The 22,445-nt window shown below is 46.4% G+C and overlaps 1 protein-coding gene across 2 annotated transcripts; it reads left to right on the plus strand.

The window, feature by feature from the left end:
• The first annotated feature begins 7,380 nt into the window (after positions 1–7,380).
• MTURN (maturin, neural progenitor differentiation regulator homolog) lies at positions 7,381–21,618 on the plus strand. 2 transcript variants are annotated; one of them, XM_031590286.2, is made up of 3 exons: positions 7,381–7,645; positions 11,910–12,032; positions 16,983–21,618. In XM_031590286.2, the coding sequence occupies exons 1-3, from the start codon at positions 7,484–7,486 to the stop codon at positions 17,091–17,093; spliced, it is 396 nt and encodes a 131-aa protein (XP_031446146.1). In that variant the 5' UTR covers positions 7,381–7,483; the 3' UTR covers positions 17,094–21,618. The 2 variants fall into 2 exon arrangements, with proteins under 2 accessions (XP_031446146.1, XP_089998600.1); XM_090142474.1 differs by lacking the exon at positions 7,381–7,645 and adding an exon at positions 7,731–8,366.
• Positions 21,619–22,445: the final 827 nt, after the last annotated feature.

A 22,445-nucleotide genomic window follows, 5' to 3' on the forward strand; every position in this document is an offset into this window, starting at 1 on the left:
GAGCACCTGATGGAGCTGTAGGTATCCCTGTTCAGCTGGACTAGATGGTCTTTAAGGAGCATCCAATACAAATGATTCTATGTGAGGGAGAAGGCCCTTGAGCTACTACTGCTTACTGTGAGGGTGTTCTCTCACTGAGCCTTGGCCTGCGCTAGCTGAATGCATTTAGCAGCACTATTATAAATAAAATTCACCATAAGTATTGGAGGCCATCTAAAACCATCTTGCCAAAGGGATGTGACCAAGAGTTTTGGTGAGACATTTGATACTTCTGTTTCATTTAGTACTGCCAGTGGGTTTCTGTGTGCCCGTTTTGGCCATTTGTGGGTGGGAGCTGGGGCCGGAACAAGGCTGAGTTCTTTTTTTCTGTGTGCTGTTGGATTGCAGTTGGACCATGTGTTTTAAAAACACTGCTGACTAAATAAATTGGACAAATTATGGGATTTCTTGGCAGGAACCATGTATATTTGGCTTGAAATCCCATTGATTCTGTAAATTCTGGTACATCTGGTGTCATACAGCAAAATGCATCCGATGGACTGTACTTTTTGCACTTAAGGTCTTTGGCCAAAGTACTGCCAAATCAGTGCATTGCTGTACCACAAACACTAAGGGCAATGGCTGAGACTTCCTTAAACACAGCAAAAAAGATGCACTCTTCCAGTTTAGTCTGGGGGTTAGAAATGTTCAGATTTTCTTTTGTATAAACAAGGCTGTGATTCCAGCTACTTGAACAAGACTTGAAACTTTCTAAATAACTGCTGAAAACTGGCTTTCTAAGTCACAGATATGTAATATTTTCAAAAGTAACCATGTCTAACTTCCAAGGAGACTGTACTGACAACCTAGAGCAAATACATTGCAGCCTGTCAGCAGGAAAAGGGTCATACTGCTTGGTATTAGCTTTGGGATTAGCTCTCAGAAACCTGGATTTCTGGCCTCAGGCTCCATTTGTGAGTCCATGGATGTCATCTGAAGAGAGCAGGTTAGGAACATGTTGACACTCAGAGAAACATGGGCTCCTAATTCATTTGGGAACCCTTGGACATCTCTCTGTTTCTCTTAAGTAGCATTTCCATTCAGAAGATTAATTTGCATGCATTTTTGAATCCTCATCATTCCCTTTGTGATTTTAATTCTCTTGAACTTCTGTGAAAACAGTTCTTTCCACAGGTGTACATGGGAAAACCACCCTATATGAGGCACAGTTTTTCACGGCCTGATCTGTAGGAAAGCTTTCCCTGCATGTTGCAAATAAGAAGTGATTTTTCACTTCCACACAACCACAGCCAACCTCTGAACTCTACCATGACTCCTTTGTAACTTGGGGGTTGGCTTTTTCTTCCGCAGCTCTGACCTATCCTTAGCATTTTCCTACTGCCACCCTTTATAACCCTCAACAAAAACAACCAAGTGCATGTTCAGTTGTGGTCTTAAGACAAAGGAGATCCACCACATCCCACTGGAGGGTACTGATTGAACCTGGCCTCCAGAGCATTTACTTCCAAAAACAGTTCTAAGTAACCCTGCTTTACTGCACATTATTTTCTTCAGGTTAATGCAAAAGCATGGCTGTCCAACCTGCTGGCTTGCCTGCACTGCACTGAGTGAGGAGGACTTGTTTTGGGCTGAATATATGTAGGGTTCTCCAAAAGTAATGCCTCCTATTTATTTCCATGGAAACTACAACAGATGTAAGAAGTATAATAACTCTACTTGTGTCTCGGTTTCAGTCAGCACAGTGTTAATAGCACACTGTGTGTAGTCATTGTTGGGCTGAGCCACTGCCATGACGGCAAGGGGCAGGGGGCAGCTGCAGGATGGGCTGGGCCAGGCTGCACTTGGGACAAGGCTGGGATAAAGTTTAGAATGCTTTACATAGGGAACAGCACCCAATTTCTTTCTGTGCTACTGAGGCTGAAGGCAGCATCATAAAAAAGCAGGTGTCGAGAAAATAAAGTCTCTAATTAGGTATTAGCTAGTCAAGAGACTGGGTTTTGCAGTTAATTAATCCAGCCCGTCCACTCACTTTCCAAATGCCATCAGGAGACTCTAAGGTGCAGTAAATAGCTGTGCCTATGCTGGTGAGCAGTACAGCCTGGGAATAATGCAGGAGGCTGCTGAGTTTGCACTGTTCACACCGTGTGCCTTTCATACGAGAGGAATCCACTCTGTGAGCCCTTTTCGTGATGCAAACCAGAGCGTGGTAAGTGGAGATGACTGGGGCATTCACTGTGTAAGTGCTCTCTAACACTGAGCCAGCCCCTCTGCAAAAATACCAGGAGAAGAAGCACATTAAGAAATGCTGCTTGATCCCAAGAGCACAACATTAAACTTTATAGCCATGGTATTAGTATATGAATCATGCTGAATAATAACACATGATTAAATAGCTGAGAAACTCCTATTTTCACAAATGTGAAAGCATGAACAACATTCCTGTGGAATGCACATGAATCTCCATCTGACTGTTATGTGAGGTGTAAAGTGACTGCGCCAAATCCAAAGGAAGGATCCAGAGGCAGAGCTACAACCAGGCTGGCCAGATATTTTCTCACCCCATCCTGACCCTGCATGTTTGACATCAGCCTAGGGCTTGCCATTGCAGGGATTGCAGATAAATGATGGATGCTTTGTGCTTTCAGCAGCTCTGGCTGCATTACATGGGAACACAGATCCCTTTTCTAAGGGGTGCTTGCCCTAAAACCACGGAATCACAGAATACTCTGAGCTGGAAAGGGCCCACAAGAATCTTGACTTCACACAGCACCACCACCCAAAATCCAAACCCAACGTCTGAGAGCATTGTCAAAATGCTCCTTGAACTCCAACACCTGGGGCCGTGCCCACTGCCCTGGGCAGGCTGTTCCATGCCCACCATCCTCTGGCACAGACCCCATCCCTCACCCCCAGCTGCCCTCCCCTGACACATCTCCATGCCGCTCCCTCCGCCCTGTCGCTGTCACACAGAGCAGAGCTCAGCGCCGCCCTCCGCTCCCTGTGAGGAGCTGCAGCCGCCATGATGCCTCCCCTCAGCTCCTCTGCTCTGCGCTGAGCGAACACAGGGACCTCAGTTGCTCCTCACACACCTTGCCCTCCAGAGCCTTCCCCATCTTTATAGCCTCCTTTGGATGCTGTCCATTAGTTGTATGCCCTTTGTGTCTTCGCCCATCCAGTGTGACAGCAGTCACTGCTAGCACTCCATCACTTCCTATGACTGTGTCCCAGTGCTGCTGTGACAGAAACCCACGCTGCTGATGTCAGGTGGGCCCTACTGCCAGAGCAGCTGCAAGAGGAGCTTGGCCAAACCTGGGCCGGTGTCTGTGCCTGGTATAAGGTCCTCACGGTACAACAGTACAACATACCAGATGCAGCCATAGCTGTGTCAGTTTACACCAGTGCTCGTATTGATAGTTTTTTTTCTCTGTAGATAATACAGTCAATTTTCCTTTACTTCTGCCTTTAGAAAGAATGTAAATCACCGTAGTTAAAATCACTGGGCCTTGTAAAAACCTGCCTGTGCCCAGAAAACCAAGCGTCAGAGCTTGCCTAGAGCTGAGGAAGAAGTGGCATCTTTTTCAATAAATTTACATCTCTAAATAGATGATAAGTGTTGAATCAATTTCCATATGTTTAAAATAGCAGAGCATTAAGTATTCTGGCACTTCAAGCAATCAGCTAATTTGGGACTATTATGAGAGTATCTTTTACACCAGCAGAGCAATTCATCTGAAAATCAGGAACAGTCTGCATCTCTTTGCCCTTTCAGTACCATAAAGGACAGCAAATTGTCAAGAAATCCTATTTGTTTGTCTGAAGAGTCTATGGTGTCTTATGACATTCAGGTCTTCACAAAAGCAAACATTCCATCTCTTAATAAAGCAAGTGATAACACACCCCCATTTGCCAATGCAGGCTGCATGGGTCCATTGATAAGCAATAATCAAAGCGTATCCAACGATACGCAACAGCAATGCAAGCATATGCTTCCTGATGAAAGCAGCAAGAGCTGAGCCATGCCAACCTCTCTGCACGAGGCAATGTGTGAAGGCAGAAGCTGCCTGGTTTCTCCACCCTTACCCCCAGACTGGCCACATCCAGCTCCTTGGCTCCGAGCACAGCTCACAGTTCTCTGCTCCTGCCAGCACGTCTATAGCTGAGATGAAACAAACATTGTTTTCCAAAGGTCACTGAGCATTAAAGGTGTATGCAGCCTGTGCTTCAGAAAGCCTCAAGGAAAGTAAACATCTTTTAGAATCAGCCAGTATTTTTGACCTGGATGAAGTAGGATGGAGATCTCATGATGGACTTCAAAGGCCAGATTAAAGGGGAGATGGATGGAAATATCTTCAGAACTTCCAGTGAAATGATCCACAGTGTCACCCACAGTTTGCTGAGTAACTAAAGATTTCCACATTGCATTCCAGCATGCTGCTCACAAATGCAATGTGCCATGTATTTCATAAATGCAGCCTGGAGACATAGCACTGACATTGCACCACTTGCCTCAGCGTGGTACAACTGCATCGTTGTATCCCTCTCACACTTAGCACACCATCCTCCAAAATACAGGGACTTGGATGAGGACAAATTTGGGGTGATTTGATGATTTTTTTTAAGTTCATGTCCTGGAGAAGGCAGCACCACTGGGGAAAGCTGCTCACTAGCGAGTGGATTTTCCATAGTTCACATCTTCACTGTTCATTTGTTGACTTCTTACTGCCAAAACAATAAGATCAGCCAATGACTTCAAAGGAGGATATCAGGATTTGGGGGAGCAGTGGGATCCTTATTTTCTACAGATTTCTCACTCTTTTGTGGTCATTTAGAGCTTGCAAAACTACGTATTTCTATCCTTAAAGATGAGAAAAACGATATGAGTCTGTGGGAAGCTGAGTGTCCTGAGAAGCAGGGCAGGCAGGTGGAGAATAATCTGTGAGATATCAGCCAGCTGTGAGAATGGTTCAGCATGGCACAGCCATTAAGGGTGCATCTCCAGTAATTTGCTGGAGCTCACCCCGCTGCCCTTTCTGCATTTAGACCGCAGCAGAAGGGTGAATAATGAGGGCCACAGGAGGACAAGCGGGTTACTACAGCTGGCCAGGCAAATTAATGCAAATTACTTGGCTGTTCACCAAAAGTAGGCCAAAGAGGGCTCTTCATAAGAAAAATAAAGGAAAAATAATCTTGGAGGTGGCCAGTCCACAGGCTGAATGTGTTGGATTCCAGACCTGTGGGAGGCCTCCGTTTCTTCAGCTTGTACAGCTTTCTACCCATCTCCTGAATCTTTCCCCCAGATCACCTAATGTCTTCATGTCCTGGCACGTGCAAACCCCTCACAGTGTTCCCTCCCCCTCACTAAGGCTGCTGGCTGCCGGCCTTCTGGCCTGTGCCCATCACTGAGGGGAGGGCTGAGGTTCTAGGTTCTGAATTCTTTGCAAACCTCCCTTCTTCACCTCCTCCAGTCTGTGCAAACTGCAGAAAATTCGTTTATCTACTCATGATTGCTGCTGTCTTGTACCTTTGATCTGACATGTTGGGAACCATGCTCCATAGTATTGGGATTGACACTCTTTAATATCTTCATATTGTGTCCAGTTCTGGCCACCCCAGTTCAGAAAAGACAGGGCTCTCCTAGAAGGAGTCCAGCAGAGGGCCACAAAGATGATAAAGGGCATGGAGCATCTCCCTTATGAGGAAAGGCTGAGTAACCTGGGTCTGTTCAGCCTAGGGAAGTCAGAGGGGGGATGTGATTAATGTTTATCAATATCTAAAGGGGGGTGGGAGACAAGTGGCCAGGCTCTTCTCAGTGGTGCATAACGACAGGACAAGGAATAATGGCTTAAAATTTGAACATAGGAAGCTCCGTACTAACATGTGAAAGAACTTCTTTATGGTAAGGTTGACAGAGTACTTGGAACAGGCTGTCCAGAGAGGTTATGGAGTCTCCTATGGAGATGAATTCAAGACCCTGCCTGTGTGACCTGCTTTAGTAGGGGGCTGGACTCAATAATCCCTTGAGGTCCTCTCCGACTCCTGCTATTCTGTGACTCTGAGATTCATCAGTGACATCAAACTAATGAGGTTCAAAAAAAACAAAGTATAAGATTTTTTGCTCTGGTCGAGGTAATCCCAGATATGCACACAAACTGGGAGAAGAACTTGAGAGTAGCCCTGCTGAGAAGGACTTAGGGGGCCCTGGCTGATGAAAAATTTAACATGAGACAACAGTGTATCCTCGCAGCCCAGAAAGCCAACCATACCCTGGGCTGCATCAAAAGAAGTGTGGTCAACAGATTGAGGGAGGTGATCCTGCCCCTCTACTCAGTGTTGGCGAGGCCTCACCTGGAGTACAGTGTCCAAATGTGGAGTCCTCAGTGAAGGACAGACATGGACCTGTTGGAGCGTGTCCAGAGGAGGGCCACAAAAATGATCCCAGGAATGGAACACCTCTCCTATGAGGACAGGATGAGAGGGCTAGGGCTGTGCAGCCTGGAGAAGAGAAGGCTGCGGGGAGACCTGGGAGCAGCATTTCAGTATCTAAAGGGGAGCTGTGAGAAAGGAGACATTTTCATAGCCTGCTGCAAGGGCACTGGTGTGAAGGGCAACAGAAGCCGGCACAAACACATACAGAAATAAGCAAGGCCACCGCATATTAACGTCTATGCTGTCAGACATGACAAAGGCTTTGCAGAACATGCTGCATTAAGGCATTTAACATCTCAGTAAAACCTGCCAGCTTCCCTATCCCATGGAAGGGAGATAACAAGCGCAGTACAGACCAAAGTGGTGTTTTAAGGGATAAAAAGGTGTTCATGTGGGGCTTTGAAGATGCACAGAAGCCATAGGCACGGGCACTGTGTGGGACACGATCTGTTTGAAATTGCCATTGCTGATGGATACCAAACGCTGCATCCTACCTGGATTTGGGAGGGTTGTGTGCGCACAGCCCTACCAGCACCATGGGGTCATTTGGGGTTTTCTGCTGGGTGCCTGTCTCCTTGGGCAACGGCAGCGGGATGGGGTTCCTTTGTGCGCGTCTCACTCCGAGAGCCCCAAGCCCTGCTCGCCTGCCCAGCGGGGTGCGACGGGCCCAGGCCAAGCGCCCAGAGGAGCACCACAGGCTGCGGGAGCTGACGGAGACGGGGTGTCACGTCAGACTTCCCGGCGTCACGGGACGGACGGCGCACCGCGCCCGGTGCTGCTGCCGACCGGAGCCGCACGCACCGCTCGGCTCGGCGCGCCTCGCGTCCTCCCGACAGCCCCGCATCCCGGGTCGGCGCCGGCAAGACAGAAGCGAGCCCGAAGCGCGGGCTCTGGGGGGCGGCGTGCTCCGAGGAACCCCCTCCCTCGCAGCCCGCCGGGGGGCGGCCAGGCCCGGCCCACCGCCCGCCGCCTCCCTCCCCCCCCTTCCCCGCGGGCCACCCCGGCACCTCGGCGGGGCGGGGGCGGGCGCGGAGCGAGGAGCGCGGCGGCGGCGGCGATGGCTTTCGAGGCGCTGGCGGAGGCTGCGGAGCGGTGGTGCGCCCGCACGCCCTTCCAGCTCATCGCCGCCGAGGAGACGGAGCGCCGCATGGACTTCTACGCCGAGCCCGGCGTCTCCTTCTACGTGCTGTGCCCGGAGGCCGCCTGCGGCGACAATTTCGTGAGTGACCGCGGGTGGGGAGGGGGTGGGGGGAGGAGGGAAGTGTTAGAGCCGTGCCCGGGGGGCTCCGGCCTCGGGGGCGGGTCCGGGGGGCTGCGGGCCGGGGGAGCCCTCCGTGCGAGCGCCGAAAGCTGCAAGATGGAGTCGTTGGCCGGTGCGGGGCGGGCAGGGCACGGACAGCCCCCCCGCCTCCCCTCGGCCCCCGGGGGCGCGGGGCGCGACGCCCCCCCGCGAACACCGCTCCCCAGCCCCCTCTTCTCCCAAAGCTTCCGCCGTGCCGCCCGGCTTCGGCCGGGGGCTCGCGGGGCCGTGTGGCAAATGGAGAATGGGCATGGATAAAATGGAGTCGGGATGACAGCAGGGCCGTCCCCGCTGCGCCCCGGGCAGGTGCGGCCCCTCCCGCCGGGCCCCGCCGAGTTGGGCGGCGAGTTGTGGTGCCGGGGTGTCCGATCGCGGCCCCCGTCCCCCGCGGGGAGAGCCTCCTCGTCGCTGAGGGTGTCCCGCAGCCGTAGAATATCCCGAGTTGGAAGGCAGCCTTAAGGAACATCGGGTCCGTCCCCGGCTCCTCGCTCGCGGGTGCGGAGCGCCGGTTGGGTGCAGCTGAAGGACTGCGGCTCCGATGGCTCCCGGAACGGCGTTGGAGCTGCAGCTCGCGCTCTTCCTGCGGCAACTTCCACCTCCAGTCCTGTTGGGAAATACTGACGAATTCCCAACCCGGCAGGTGAGCGGAGAGGGGTTTGGTGGCCGGGTCAATGAGACAAAGAGCAGCCAAGCAACGCCTCTGGGAGTGCAGGTCCCGGTGAGCAGGATGTGTGCTCGCCATGTTGCGCTGGATCCTGAAGGAAGCGACCCAGGATGAGCTCTGCTTCGGCCCGGAGACGTGTGGGACCCCTGTGCCAGGGCAGCCCCGGTGTGACCGGTGCCCACCTGCAGCAGGGGCCGTGCTGGGCCATCACAGAATCGCAGAATGGCCAGGGTTGGAAGGGACCTCTAGGATCATGAATCTCCAACCCCCCTGCCACAGGCAGGGCCACCAACCTCCCCATTCAATACTAGACCAGGCTGCCCAGGGCCCCATCCAATGAGCACCTCCAGGGACGGGGCATCCCTCTCTGGGCAGCCTGTTCCAGCACCTCACCATTCTCTTGGTAAAGAACTTGAGGCCTTGCATGAGTCTGGCAGCAGGACTGGGCTAGTTGGGAAGGACTCCCAATCTGAAGCCAAAACCAAGCAGAAGGGCTACATTTCTGTTTTATGGCATTACCACTCAAGGTACTTTTCCTGCTAACAAGACTTTCAAGGTAGGCGGATAGGTAGAATGCTTAATTCTTTTCCTGTTGATGATGTCTCCTTAACGCGATTAAGAACTGCTGATGAGGTGGTTCACCAGCATCGTTCACTGCTGCCATCATTTCTGCTTCGAGTGCACTGTGGGCCTTCAGTTATGCTCCTAGCTCAGCTATCTTGGTTTGCTGCCTTTTTACAACTCTGTCCTACCCTACCCTACCCTATCCTATTTTTCATGTTAAAAATATGTTTGCTTTCTACATGCAATTACATGCTGAGCTTTATTTTAAGAAGACTTAATGTGGGCTATGGGGCTGATTCTCACTTGCACCTGAGCCCCTTGAGTTGCACGGCTCTTGTAAGATGGAAGAGCATGACAGAGAAAGAAAATAGAATCAGTGGTAGACTTTGTGATGTTTTAGTCTTACAGGTCTTACAAAGGAGCCTTACATTTAATCAGCATCTGGTGCCTGGTATTCTTGTTCTCTTTCTTTATGTCCTCATTTCATAATAATGTGACTTAAAAAACTATGTAGGAGGTGCCAGTGAAGTCCATGATAACTCACTTGCGAGGAGGAAATTATGAGCATGCTGAGTTTAAAAGAGAGGGGGAGAAAGACAGGGAAAGGTTGCCAAGAAGCAATCTGGGAGATAAAAACGGGGTCTTGTGTAAAACCTGAGATCATAAGGATCATATGATTTTAATTTCCCAGAAAGATGTCTCTGGGCTGGATCTTTCAGCATGCTAGGGGTGCAGATGACCCGTTTAGGAGCCCACAGGCACTGTCAGCACCTCCTGGATGCTAAAACTCATCCAATCAGTGTTTTGGACAGCTGAACTATGAACAGTTTAGCTCCTGAGGTTCATGGTGTTCTCAGAAGATTAATTGGACTTGTATAGCCATAACCAATGTGAGTCAGGGTTGAGGAGCTATTCCTTACAGTCTTGACATTTGTTTTGCCACCTGTTGTTGCTGATATTCAAAGTAACCGATCAAGCAAATAAAAACATTATGCCACCTCGTTGCAAGATTTCCTGTAAATGTTTTAGAGCAGAGGTCACGAATTTAAATATTTTCCATACGCTGATGGTGAGAGGTGAGTGGTGTTTCAGTGTGTCTGTGTTTCCAGAGCCACAGTTTTAAATCTGCTGGCATGGAAATTGGTGGAAGCTTTACTTGCTTGTTGCCTTGTGATATCATTCGTATATCTCTTCAAAGGCTGAATGACGGATTGCTTAGGTTTTCTTCTTGTGCTCCATCATCTTATTCTCTGCTGCTGCTGGCACATTCCTGCTGGAGACTGAAATGTGGAGGCTACAAAGTGAAAAAGACTTTGTAAAAAACATGGTAGGATGACATGTGGTCAGCTTTCCCTGGGAAGCAAACTAGCTATTAGTTATAAGAGGGCAAGGCCTGATCTTCATGGATATGGAAGTCCCTGTGCATAGATCTCATAGCTGAAAGAAGCCACAATTTAAACAAGAACCAGGATGTTAACAGTCGTGATCATTACATACAAATAAACAATTACAGCAGTTTAGCACAAGACACAAACTGCTGACTTGTAACACTCAGGCCTTACGTTTGGCACAAATATTAGAAGTAATAAAAAGGTTACTGCTTGAACATTAAGAAACTGTGAGCCAGACCTCCAAAATCTCCAGGCTGTTGTTACAATGTTGTGATTTGGAAAAGAGCTCACTGGTATTTTTAAAAGGGTTCATTTGAGTCCATTTAGTGTACTTCCTGCCTTTTTAGGCCATAACAATCCCAAAGCCAGAATTTTTTTTGAAACAGGAGCTGCTTGTATGTTTGTAGGACCGCAAGGCCCGTGGCTGTGAAATGGCATGGGGTATGGTGAGACCTGTAGTATGTGTTTCTGAGGGCTGCCAGACTGCCAAGAGATAACTCTGGGTGCCTGGAACAAGTAGAACCTACTCTGTAAGACAGGGATTTTTCTTAGCATACCATTTTGCTGTGGTTATGCAGGTTGAGTGAGGTCAGTAGCGAGGCAATTGCTGCTTTTGCCTTAAAGACACAACTTCAGTGATGTTAAGTAGTGTTTTTGTTAGACAAATGGAAAACTGCATCCCTGGCACACTGCTGAGCAGGGAGGCAGCATGCATGCCCTGGGTTGGGGATGAATGTGTGTGGTTCTTGCTCTTTCTCTGAGCATTAGTTAAGCTTCAAAGAAACCTCTCCTGTCCCCACTGAAGCATAACCTGCTGTTTAAAGCACAGTAAAAAGCTGCACAGCACTTTGGGGAAAAGAATTGCCATGCAGAAATAGAGGTCTAAGTGTGTCCAACAATTCTTGCAGTATTACACTTCTCTTTGTAAGAGAGTCCTGTGCACCAAGACTTCAGAGGAAAGGTCTTTAAGAGCGCGCATTAAATTGTGCTGTGAGCCACACTTGTGAGCAAAGAGCGGCGTTGTCAGAGTGCTTCCATCCATCAGCTCTCCATTTCAGACAGCCTCAGAGCAGCAGGAGCAGCAGCATTTTTGGGAGAGGCTTCACAAAGCCAAGCTGGGGAGCTGGTTCCTCTCAAGCAAGAGCAAGAGGAGAGGAATATCCCAAATGGGTTTAAATGTGTCTCCCAAGGCCTAGGGGGAACAGATCTCTAAGAGAAGATTCAGCAGCAGGTTATGCATAAGAAAGGAACACCCAATGTGACTTCCAGGTCTAAATAGGGCTAGTATCAAAGAAAACACCTCTGCTTGTAAAATGCATGTGCGTGGAAGGCATGTATCCTTTGCTGCCAGCACAGTCATAACGGATTTTCTCTCCCAGGTGGATTTCCCTGCCTTCCATTTCTTGCTGTCAATAAAATCAAAGTTCCTCCCCAAAAGCCTGATCTAAACTTGGGGGCTTAGGGTACTTTGGCTATTTATGATCCATCACCTTTTAAAAACCTGTGGAGAAGCCAGTGTGGGCCCATGTTAATGCCTCTTTCTTGTGTTGCTGTTGGCTTTTAGCACGTCTGGAGTGAGAGTGAGGACTGCTTACCTTTTCTGCAGCTCGCGCAGGATTACATCTCTTCCTGTGGGAAAAAGACACTCCATGAAATACTGGAAAAAGTCTTCAAGTCCTTCAGACCTGTAAGTGCCTCTGTTTTACTGCCAAGTGTTGTCAGTTGTCTGTGACTGTCAGTAGGCAGCACTGGATGGAGCAAAGCCACTTCCCTCCTGCAACAGCTTACTTCTCTCAGGCACTGGGGTGTTAGCATGTCAGCCTCTATCAGACAGTTGCAGATTTTAGGATGAGAGGGAATGGCCTTAAGTCGTGCCGGAGAGGTTCAGGTTGGACATTAGGAAAGATTTCTTCTGAGAAAGAGTGGTGAGGCAGTGGCACAGGCTGCCCAGGGTGGTGGTGGAGTTGCCATTCTTGGAGGTGTTCAAGAACTGTGTGGATGTGGCACTGAGGGATGGTGCTGGTATGGTAGTGATGGGCTGATGATTGAACTAGATGATCTTAGAAGTCTTTTCCAGCCTTAATGGCACCATGATTCTCTTCTGTGCTTGGAGAGAAGCTGAAACAGAAACTGGATTTTGTGGGAAGGTTTGGCTGGTTTGCTGCTACTCAGCCTTCCCTATCCTTTTCTAATGCCAAGATTTGGGTCGATGCCTGGATTTTGTCAGGGTGAGGTGACTGTTGGACTGGCCATTGTGCTTCATTTTTTTTCCCCAAACCTTCCTCTTGCACAGCCTCTCTTTTGGAAAGGATTGTTTAGATACAATAATTACAGTAAATTTAATAATTAAATACAGTAATTGAAGCATGACTGCTGGTAACTCACTGATTTTGATGTGATTTGGGATGGGCATCTGGGCTGGTGCAAAGGAGGGTGGAGCTTCATTGCCAGGCCCATGCTTCACTTGACGTCCATGGCAAAGCTGATCAGAAACTCAACATGCAGACAGCTTTCCCTCCTCAGTTTTTCTGACTGGCTAATCACAAAGACTGAAAATTTACCCCAAGTATTTAGAGCGAGAGGGAGTGGTGTTAGGAAAACATGGGCCCTCCCCACGTTACACCCTTGTATTGCCATGGAAAGCCACAGCTGGTTGACATGAAAGGATGATTTTAATCCTTGAGAGACTGGAAATAAATAGAACAGATGCACACTTTTCTTAGAAAGGACTGGAAATCTGAACCTTCAGTGCAGCTGTTTGTAATTGTGAAAACATAGAAAAATATAAATATTCTTCCCAAGACAATATTTAGCTCTTGGTTATTTTCAAGGTTGTTTTCTCCCACTCAGGAAAGCTGTGCCTTTGAGGAGATACTTGCATCATTTTAAATAAAGAGGACTTCAAGAGGACTTAATTTAATTGGTACAGATCAGTTACTTCATTTTAAACCACATTTATTTCAGTGTAGCTTAAGTTGCTGAGAAGTTGGCTTCAGTCAAACTGAATTAAGCTGTAATTTGGGATAAAAAAGTTCAAAGCTGAGGGAACCATGATGCTTGTTTAATCTGGGTGCTTTGTTAGCTTTTACCAGTGATTCCTATAGCCAAGCTCACAAGCAGTAGTTAAGCTGGAACACATCTTTACCAAGACATCCAGTCTTGATGTGAAAACTTCCAATGACTCAATGAGTGCAACGCTAATGGGCAATTTTCCTTCTAATGATTAGTTATACTCTTGTCCAAAAACTCTTTTAGTTATAATCTGATTTTTTTCTAAAATTGCTTGCTGTCTGTTGGATTTCACTGTGCTTTCATCTGCTCAAAAACACCCTCCATTATCGGAGCCCTCTAGCAGACTGCAGCCAAGTACCTCTTCATTGTTTCTGGGATGTACCACAAAGATTGTTTATGAGATTCTCCTTTCACTGAGTTACTGAGAGGTTTGCATCAGTGTAACGGAACTGATTTTACCATTCAGTGTATGGCTGTGTATTGACAGGTCTAATGAGAACTGTACTGATGTTTTTCCCTTACTGTAATTATTATAAATAGCAGACACATAGAATCACGATTCACTTAAAAAGTGAAGTGTGGTATTATAGATAAATGGAAACAGCTATTGTATACCCTCATGACTTTATCAGAATGAAACCAGTCGGTACTGGGAAATGGTATCCTTGGCACTCCTTCCCTCCATCCTCTGTCCTTTCTATCCCAGACCTGTTTAGTTAATGAAATAGCCTTGCTGTGAGCGTGGAGGTAATGGTGCATTTACAGGATGTTTCTTCCCCAGTATCCAAGCAAAGCTCACTGTAAGAGGAAAATCCGACTGATTTCAGTTCAGAAAACAGCAGTGTAGGGAAAGCTGAAAATCAGATCACGCTTTTCTGAAGCACCCCATGATCTTGGGTACTCAGTCTGAGAGGCTGAGAAGGGAGCAGATTTGTGGAGTTTGGTAAGCTCTTTCTGAGAGGTTCCTCAGTGTGTTTCCAGATGGACATCCAAGATGATCAGGCAGTTTTAAAAGTCTTAAGCAGGAAGTCAAAGGATCAGACAGAGGTGTCCATGTTTCTAAACACCTCCACGTGGAATCCCATCACACCAAGCTGAAGCACATCACCTCTGTACAGCATCACGTGGTGTGCTAAAGCTCTGTCATCTACTTGTGTTGTTTTACAGTGTGTTTGTATGTCAGCTTCTGGTAGGAAGTATTGCTCGTTTCATGAGTCTGAGATGTAAAAGCTACTAGGTTATTTGCATTAGGGCACTTTGAAAGAGTTAAGAAAAACATAGTAATAAAAAAATGCCTGAGGGAAATGGCACCAACCTCAAGAGTTTGCAGAGAACCAAAATGTGAGTCATAAAACTTAGCAGCAAATTGCTGGACTCCTGGATTGTGCTTACGTTTGATCTAAAAGCCTGTGTCCAAGGTGGGGAGTCTGCTGTGTAAAAGCCACTTAGCCTGAGTTCTTGAATTCACGCATGTCCTGCTTACTTCCCCTTTACTTCCAAAAAGTACCCATCAAATGGGTAGTTTGGCCACTAGGAATAAGTAGCTGTAGTTCATGCTGTGCTGCTGCTGGCTGTTGTTCTCCTTCTCACCACCCTCCCTGTTCTCCTCCCCACGCATTCCCCTACCTGCCAGCTTTCTTCCTTTTGCCTACCTCTTTCCTCCTTGTTTTTGCTCTCTGTTGAAGTCCTTTCCAGACTGCCATGTAGCATATACAGACCAGAAGCAAATATGAGAGTCAGTCTGGAGCCAGCTCACATCATGTTTCTCATCTTTCTTTGTAAAACCTGCCTAAGGTGGGTGGTATCACCCCTAATGTTTGCCATGCCAGGGAAAGGAGAGCTGTATGTCCCAAAAGTTGAAGGAGGGGGGATGCATGACAAACAGGCCTGGAGGCTTATGCGTGTCCTTTTGGTTCTCCTGGTGTATGCTAGGGGGTTTTGTGCTAGTTTCAGCACTTTTGCTGAAAGGCTTCCAGCATCCATAACACCAAGACGAGGCTCTCACTCCTGTGGCTCATTTCCCTGCAAATCAGAGAGGAATTATAACTGGAGCTGGGCAAAAAATGTGATCAAAGCTCTTTCTGCTGGCTGATGTAAACAGAGCATTGCCACACACAAATCTAATTTGAATGCACCAAATCAGTTGAGCAAAAATAATTCTGACATTAAAAAAAAAAGTGTAGAGGCCTTGCTTTTTCATTTGAAAAAGTGTTTTAATTTTAGCTTCAAAATGAAAGAAAACCCCCACATCCTGAAAATGAACCACGTAGTTTCACATTCATGTTATGCAGCTGAACATAAGATGTGAAAAATAGGTGTGCATAGGAGTATTTACTGTTGGTTCTGCTCAGAAAGCAAGAACTCTGGGGTATCTCTGCAGGCATTTTTAAAATGTGAAGGAGGGGGGTTAGTCAGCAAATTCTCCTTCCATTTCAATGCCAAGAAGCCCTGCAATTCAAAAAATGGTTTTCTCACAGTGACGTTGAAGAATGCATGGACCCAGAGGCTAATTCTGTGTGTTGGCTTTGTATCCTCCGAATAATTTAGAATGATGATCGTGGACTAAATTTAAATCAAAATTAAACTAAACATCTGCCTCGTCACAGCCTTCTCATCTTCATATTACCACCAAGCAAGCATCACTGTCTTGATTTTTCCAGATTTTGTCTCTTTTGAGAGACGACAGCTGTGTCACACTCCAAACAGGGTGTTGCACGTGTCTGTGCTGCTCTTCCAGCCCTGGCAAACTGAATACATACTATTCCAAATAATGCCTGGCACGATTTTGCTTTGAGGTTTTTAACAGCTGGTAGTGTAGGATTCCAATATGAGATTTCTAGAACAGATACATTAGTTTGCTTATTATTTGGTTCATCTGTCTTCCTGACTTCTGTTGGCTTGGCAGCCTTTTGGAGGGGAGGGGAAAAGTTCAAGCACTTCTATTTGCTCCTTTTCCCATGGCAAATAAATGCCATTGCAGAAGTGCGAGCCGTCAGATGGAGGCATCCAGACATTGAAAATTAAATTTGAGCTAGCTCATCTTCCCTGGTCAGAAATATAAAGGGATTTGGGCAATTTTGAGTTGAATACACAGTATTTCTTACGGAGATTGCTTCACCCAGCACGCAAGTCTTCGTCTGGTGTAATGGAATGAAGAGTTTAAGAGAAGCACTTAATGTGGGGGATCCTCGGGGTTTAGGGGCACCGCCAGTTCTGCGTGTGGATTCTTTCTTTTTTGGCATTTGGATGGCTACTGAACACAATCTTAAATCAAATTAATACTGCTACAGTATGATCGTAGTTTGTTCTGAATTTAAGCCACTGCCAAGCCTAAACACTCAAAAATTGTGATATGACCTCAGGGAAAAAGGTAGAGCTCTTTGAATGAGCTTTGCTTTGGTTTTATTTATCTTCTGGTCTCTGAGCACTTAATTTGCCATGAGGATGCATTTTTAAATCCCTCTGTCGTCGCATGAGGGAGAAAAAGAGAGTCGAGATAGTTACGTAATGCTGTTATTCTAGGATATGAGATTTCTAAGAACTGGCATCTAGGTATTGTGGGAAGATGTGCAGTGAAACATGAGTGGGTAATTGGCTATTACACTGTATTTTCTCTTCTTTGTAGCTACTTGGGCTTCCAGATGTTGATGATGATGCGTTTGAAGAATATAATGCAGATATGGAAGAAGAGGAACCAGAAGCGGATCACCAACAAATGGGTGTCAGTCAGCAGTAATTTTCAGAGAAGCTGTAAAATTGGGAATCCCTTGGCACCAGGTGGGGTCAGATAGTCCCACGTTAGCCTGTTCGATTGCGCATCACATGGGGATATCTGGCTCCCAGGATACAAGTTTTATGAAATGTTTATTTAAAAAAAATAATAACAATCTGTGATGGGCTTTGCTAAGAAGTGACCTGAATTTTGCTCCTGCTTCAGTGGAGTTTTTATGGAGTTGTCTTGGTAGTATTCTGCCATTACCAGTCTAGAAGTAGTTTTGTTGCTGACTGTCTCCTTGATTTGTGTTTGAGAGTAACGTTCACTGACATGAATGTAGGGTTGCCTTGAATGTAGGGACTGCAGGGCCGGCGTGCTGGGCACTCCTTGCACGTCATCTCTTGGGGAAATTGGTGCAGAGAGTAGATGCAACCAGCACTCTTCTTTTTAGTTCAACAGCTGTGGTTTGTGGCTCTTTACCAGACAGAGCACCATACTTTGAGAAGTTTCTCCTGAAAAACACTAGTTTAATAGTGGTCAGTGCTGCAGAAATGCACATGGAGGCTCAGTTAAAATGATGGGGAGTGAGAAGTCCAGGAGGTGTTTGTGTTGGACCTGTTAATGTCATTTTACTGACACCTGAGTTTACAATGATTGGATTCATAACCAGGAGCAGTTAGAGCTCTGGTATTGACAGTACATATCAAAACAAACCTGGGTACTCTCACACCATTTAACTCAAAGCCAAATACTGTTTTTGTACAAATTCAATCAATTACAGACAGCCATTGCATATCCCATGAAAAGCGACTGTAAGCTTCACTATTTTTTAAAAAATCCATAAATTACTACACAAATCTTGCAGTGTCACCAACTGAAGTGCAACTTAACTCGGAAGCCATAAGTGTATAAACCAGCTTGTAACACTATGCTGGACCTTTTCCTCCCTCTGGGCCTTTGAGCTAATCTGGGCATTTCCACCTCTGACGAGGGGAGCTAAAATACTACCCAAGCAGGAGGCCCATCGTATCTTATACCTACTTTGCATAGGTTTAAGTGGCTCCAACGAGTGCCAGACTGTGAAGATGCAGGGTCTCTTTATTTACATGCCTTTTGTACTGAAAATATAAGAAGCAGAGTGATGCTGTTGTAAGACATCTGTTTTCTGTGGTTGAACATAGTGTTTCTGAATTTATTCCTTTCTTCCAGTTTCTTTTTAAATGGCAAAATGAAGGTCACACACTTTGAAAGCCCTTTTATACAGAATTAACTTTATAAAAACAAAAAGTGAGTGAAGAGAAAATGATAGGACAATTCCCAGAAACAGCTCACACCATTTTGAAAACCCCGTGATAGCAACATCTCCTTTTCCATAGACTTTTAAAAGACTTTTATTTTTCAAGATTACTTAAGAGAGGAAGTTTTCTTGGGGATTTACATTTCTGATGATGGGTTGAGAGGTGCAGAGCACCTGATTTTTTCCAGCCTGAGGCAAAAACCTTCCATAACCAGGATGGTGCGTGGTACCCAATTATGTACAGAAATGTCTGCAATGCTTACAAAGTTCGGGTTTAAGAATATAAAAAAGAATGGAAGAGAAACAGAGCTTAATGAAACTTTGTACATTCTTTTGGCATGCAGGCATAAACACGGTAGTTGCAACACATTTTCTATGGACTAGTGACGTGAGAACTGTGGCAGTTCATTGTTTAACACTGTGCAGCAGCAATAGGCTTTTTGCTTACAATTATAAAGTGTAAGAACAGTGGGTTCCATCCCTGCTTTAGGTCCCTAAGTTTTTGTTCCTCCCCATGAAAAAAGATGTCATAACCTTGCTTCAGGAGAAGCTTTCTCTTTGTAGCATCCATTGCTTTGGTTACGGCTCGTACAAATGGATCTTTTGGGGCTGGCTTCCCTCTGCTGCAGTGCCAAGCAAGATGTAATTTACAGTAGCACAAACTATTGATTGAATTGTTAATGAGCAGTTGGACATTAATATGGATGTATGCAAACATAAAGCTGTAAATCATGTAGATATATTATTTTCTGCATACACTAACTCACTTTTTCTGGAATGCCATGTGCCATTGGAGTGATCTCTCCACCAGAGTGCAAGTGCTTGGTAGATGGGGGCTGTTCTGCAAAGCTCTCAGTACGGCCAGCAAGATTCTATTCAAATGCAACTCTGGAGGCTGCATGATGCTCAGTCCTGCAGAGAGCTGCACACCTGTGTCCCCCCCTCATGCTGCTGGGAGCGGAGTGTGCAGCCTCACTGCTGTACTGAAGCACTGCCAGGCAACACTAACAATAAACTGGAATTTTATACACAGAAAACTTAAGTGACGTGTGTATTAAATGTGAATGAGCCATTAATATAGAATGTATTTTATCAAAAAATATTGATTGCTTCCTTTGACCAAATACATTTCTGTATGATCATGTTACGTGTTCCATACTTATCTCATGATGCAGAAGATGCAAAATGGGCTTCATCGTGTCACAAAGTATTTACATGTTTTATTTGTGTTTTATTTGTTCTCCAGTCCTCTACATTTTGGGGTTGGTAGCCATACAGTAACTCACCGAAGACAGCATGGCCCTGGCTGGGCTGCCAACTGAGAGGCTGCACCTGTGAACACATGTGCAAACACTTGCAGGTGTAGGGACTCAGTAAGAAAATGTGGGCTTAGGGCTCTGCTGCTGCCCTGCCCTGGGCTTTGGGTAGATTTCAGCAGCTGGGCCTCTGTGAAATTCAGTGAGAGGAGGAAAAGGACCCTTTTGGGGAGATGCCAGGATTCGGAGACCACCCCAACCACCCACGAGGTATCTGCTTATTGAACCTCTGCAGTGTATGTAAAAACTGCTCTGGGCATTCCTGGTCACAGTCATTTGTTTCTGTTAGCATCCTGCCCAATGAATACATTGAGTTGATGAGGGAGGAAGGGGTGGAGAAAAGGCAAACTAAAAGGCCTTCTCCTCTTCCCCAGCTTTATTATTTGTGGTATTGTGTGAGTAGGTCAGAGCGATGGGCAGGGATCAGGAAGCTGCTTTATGAAGTATGCAGTGAAAAACTCTTAACAGGATTTGCTCACGATGCATTGAGAAAAAACACTGGCAAACTATCTCCTCACAGAGATGTGGGGTGTAACATCCCCTGAACACGATGGCCTGATGGCAGGCTTCTTCAGCTCTGCCCTGGGCTGGTTCCTCTTTGTTTAGTGCCTTTGAAAGGTGCCTGCTCGTAAAAATGCTCCTTGGGAGGGGAGCAGCCCAAGCTGGTTCTGCATTGGCAACCTGATGTATGACTGCTGCTGCATTTTGGTGCAGTGTCATGTGTAAGGTATGCTGGATCAGATGGTGGCTGGGGGCAGCAGATATTCCTGCAGGGTTGCTTATCAAGTGACTGGCCTTTTCTCCTCCGGAAGCTAGGACGTGAGACTGTGACAGGAATATTGACTGCAATGACAGTATGGGTGTTGCCCTGGAAAGATGCCATAGGGGACAAGTCACTAACATTTTTGAGCTTGTTTTTTGATCTTTCACAGGGATCCAGCTTGTGGTCAGCATTAGTTGGGGAAGGCAAGGTTAACACTTGATCCATCCTTCCCTCATGTACATCCTTTCCTCATGTCCATCCTTACCACACATCAACACTGCTCAATCCTCAGAATTTCCCACATCCAGAAAAGACAAAGCAGCCAAAGAGGGTGAAGAAGACCCCTTTCACAGGGGTATGAGACTGATGCCTACCTAACTGAACTACCTTTTGAAAATCAGGCCCCTCTAAAGCTGTCCTGGCTGGGCATCCAGAAAGTGAGGTCTCTCTGGCTGCAGTCTGTATCTGTGACAGGAAGTTTGAAGGCCAGAATCTCTCACCTCAGTTTTTTTCTGAAATTCTGAGTCTTGGTTTGCACTGTTGATCTGTGATGTCTGTGGCAGGAGCACACTGCTGCATAATGAAACCTGCTCACTTAGCCTCAGTCACTCCTTCAGTGAGCCAAATTATCATTTACAGGCTCTAGGCGAGGCTTTTTTTTTTCCCCTCATAGCCAGGGGCTTTTTTTTTAAGGAAGAAAATACCTGAAGACACATCTGTGCTGTCACAAACCCCGATTTCTGCAAAGTCATGTAACACAGTGCTGTCCATCCCAGCCTGGTCACAAATGCTTAGATTAACAAAGAGAGTGTTCCTTTGTCTGAAGAAACAGTCTTCAAATGAGCTACTACTGACTGCAACAAAGCTGTCTTCTTTCATGTAAGATACATCCAACTCTGAAATTTCCTTTTTGCACTGACATGCTGCTGCTCCTGTAGGCAGAGATCTGTGGTAGCACTGTGTATAAACAATGTCTGCTTTCATCTTTGGGGTGGCAGTGAAAATGACAGCTCTGGATTTTAGTCATTAACATCTTTTTGTTGTTGAGTTTTCCTATAATGATATGGGGATCAGTCAGAGCGCAACACATCAAGCAGAAATAATGTTAGACCACACCATGCAAAGACTGTCGTTGGTGAGCTTGCTACCATTTGTTTTTCTGACTGGAAGATCTCTGTCTCTTTGGGACTTCAAAGCTGGTGTTGCCAAAGAGTGTTGCCCTTTTGTTCAATACTTTATCAGGTGTAAGCCTCCAGTGGAGCCTTGTCTATTCTTCCCTTCCTCCTTCCTCTCCCACCACCGAGGTGTCAAATCCAACAGTGTAGTTACACCATAGGCTTGCTATTAAAGAGCTTACCAAATGCTAGTGACTTATGGAGTCTTTTCTCTGTGACCAAAATAAACTAAACAGGCGTCCTGGTGGGGTAAAGTGTAGCTACAATGTGTGTGGGGAAGAGGAGGAGAGGCTTGTGTTTCTCAGGATACACCTGGTGTTTGCAGTGTAAGGAGAAAATGATTCCATCAGAGCTTTGGGTATTGCAGAGCAAGTCATGCTCTGCAAGACAGGATCCTGAACTGCCAGGTCTTTCCATCTAGTGCAAAAGATTTGCTGTCAGAAAATGGGAATTAGTGGTAATATTTGAGATGAGCGAGTGTTTCATATTTCCCAGGTCCTCTTTTGTTTTGCACAGATTAGGGAGACATCTGTTCTAATTAACAGACATGTAACAACGTTGAAATGAAAATAGGAAGTTATGTTCAACTCATTTGCCTCCTTTTTTTTAAACACTGCCATTTTAATTGTCACTTTGACATCTTCTCACTCTGATTTAGTGGAAGGAATGCTGCCAATTGTTTCCTTTTGTCACGAGTCTCTTGTCTGTGGGTTGAAGAGCATTTTCAGCTGAAGAGCGAGTGCTTTAACTTAGCACTTTGCCTTGCATTCTTGGCCCTTTATGTGGTGTGAGTGCTCTGTGGGAGGACTGTGGCCATGATGT

The sequence above is a fragment of the Phasianus colchicus genome, chromosome 6 (genome assembly GCF_987193195.1).
Source record: "Phasianus colchicus chromosome 6, bPhaCol1.hap1.1, whole genome shotgun sequence".
In the NCBI taxonomy this organism is placed as follows: Eukaryota; Metazoa; Chordata; class Aves; order Galliformes; family Phasianidae; genus Phasianus; species Phasianus colchicus.

Excerpts from the sequence above, each read along its gene's own strand:
- MTURN (XM_031590286.2), top strand. The coding sequence starts at position 7,484 with ATGGCTTTCGAGGCGCTGGCGGAGGCTGCGGAGCGGTGGTGCGCCCGC. Across the intron at positions 7,646-11,909 it reads CCGCCTGCGGCGACAATTTC|CACGTCTGGAGTGAGAGTGA; the intron begins GTGAGTGACCGC and ends GTTGGCTTTTAG. Across the intron at positions 12,033-16,982 it reads TCTTCAAGTCCTTCAGACCT|CTACTTGGGCTTCCAGATGT; the intron begins GTAAGTGCCTCT and ends TCTTCTTTGTAG.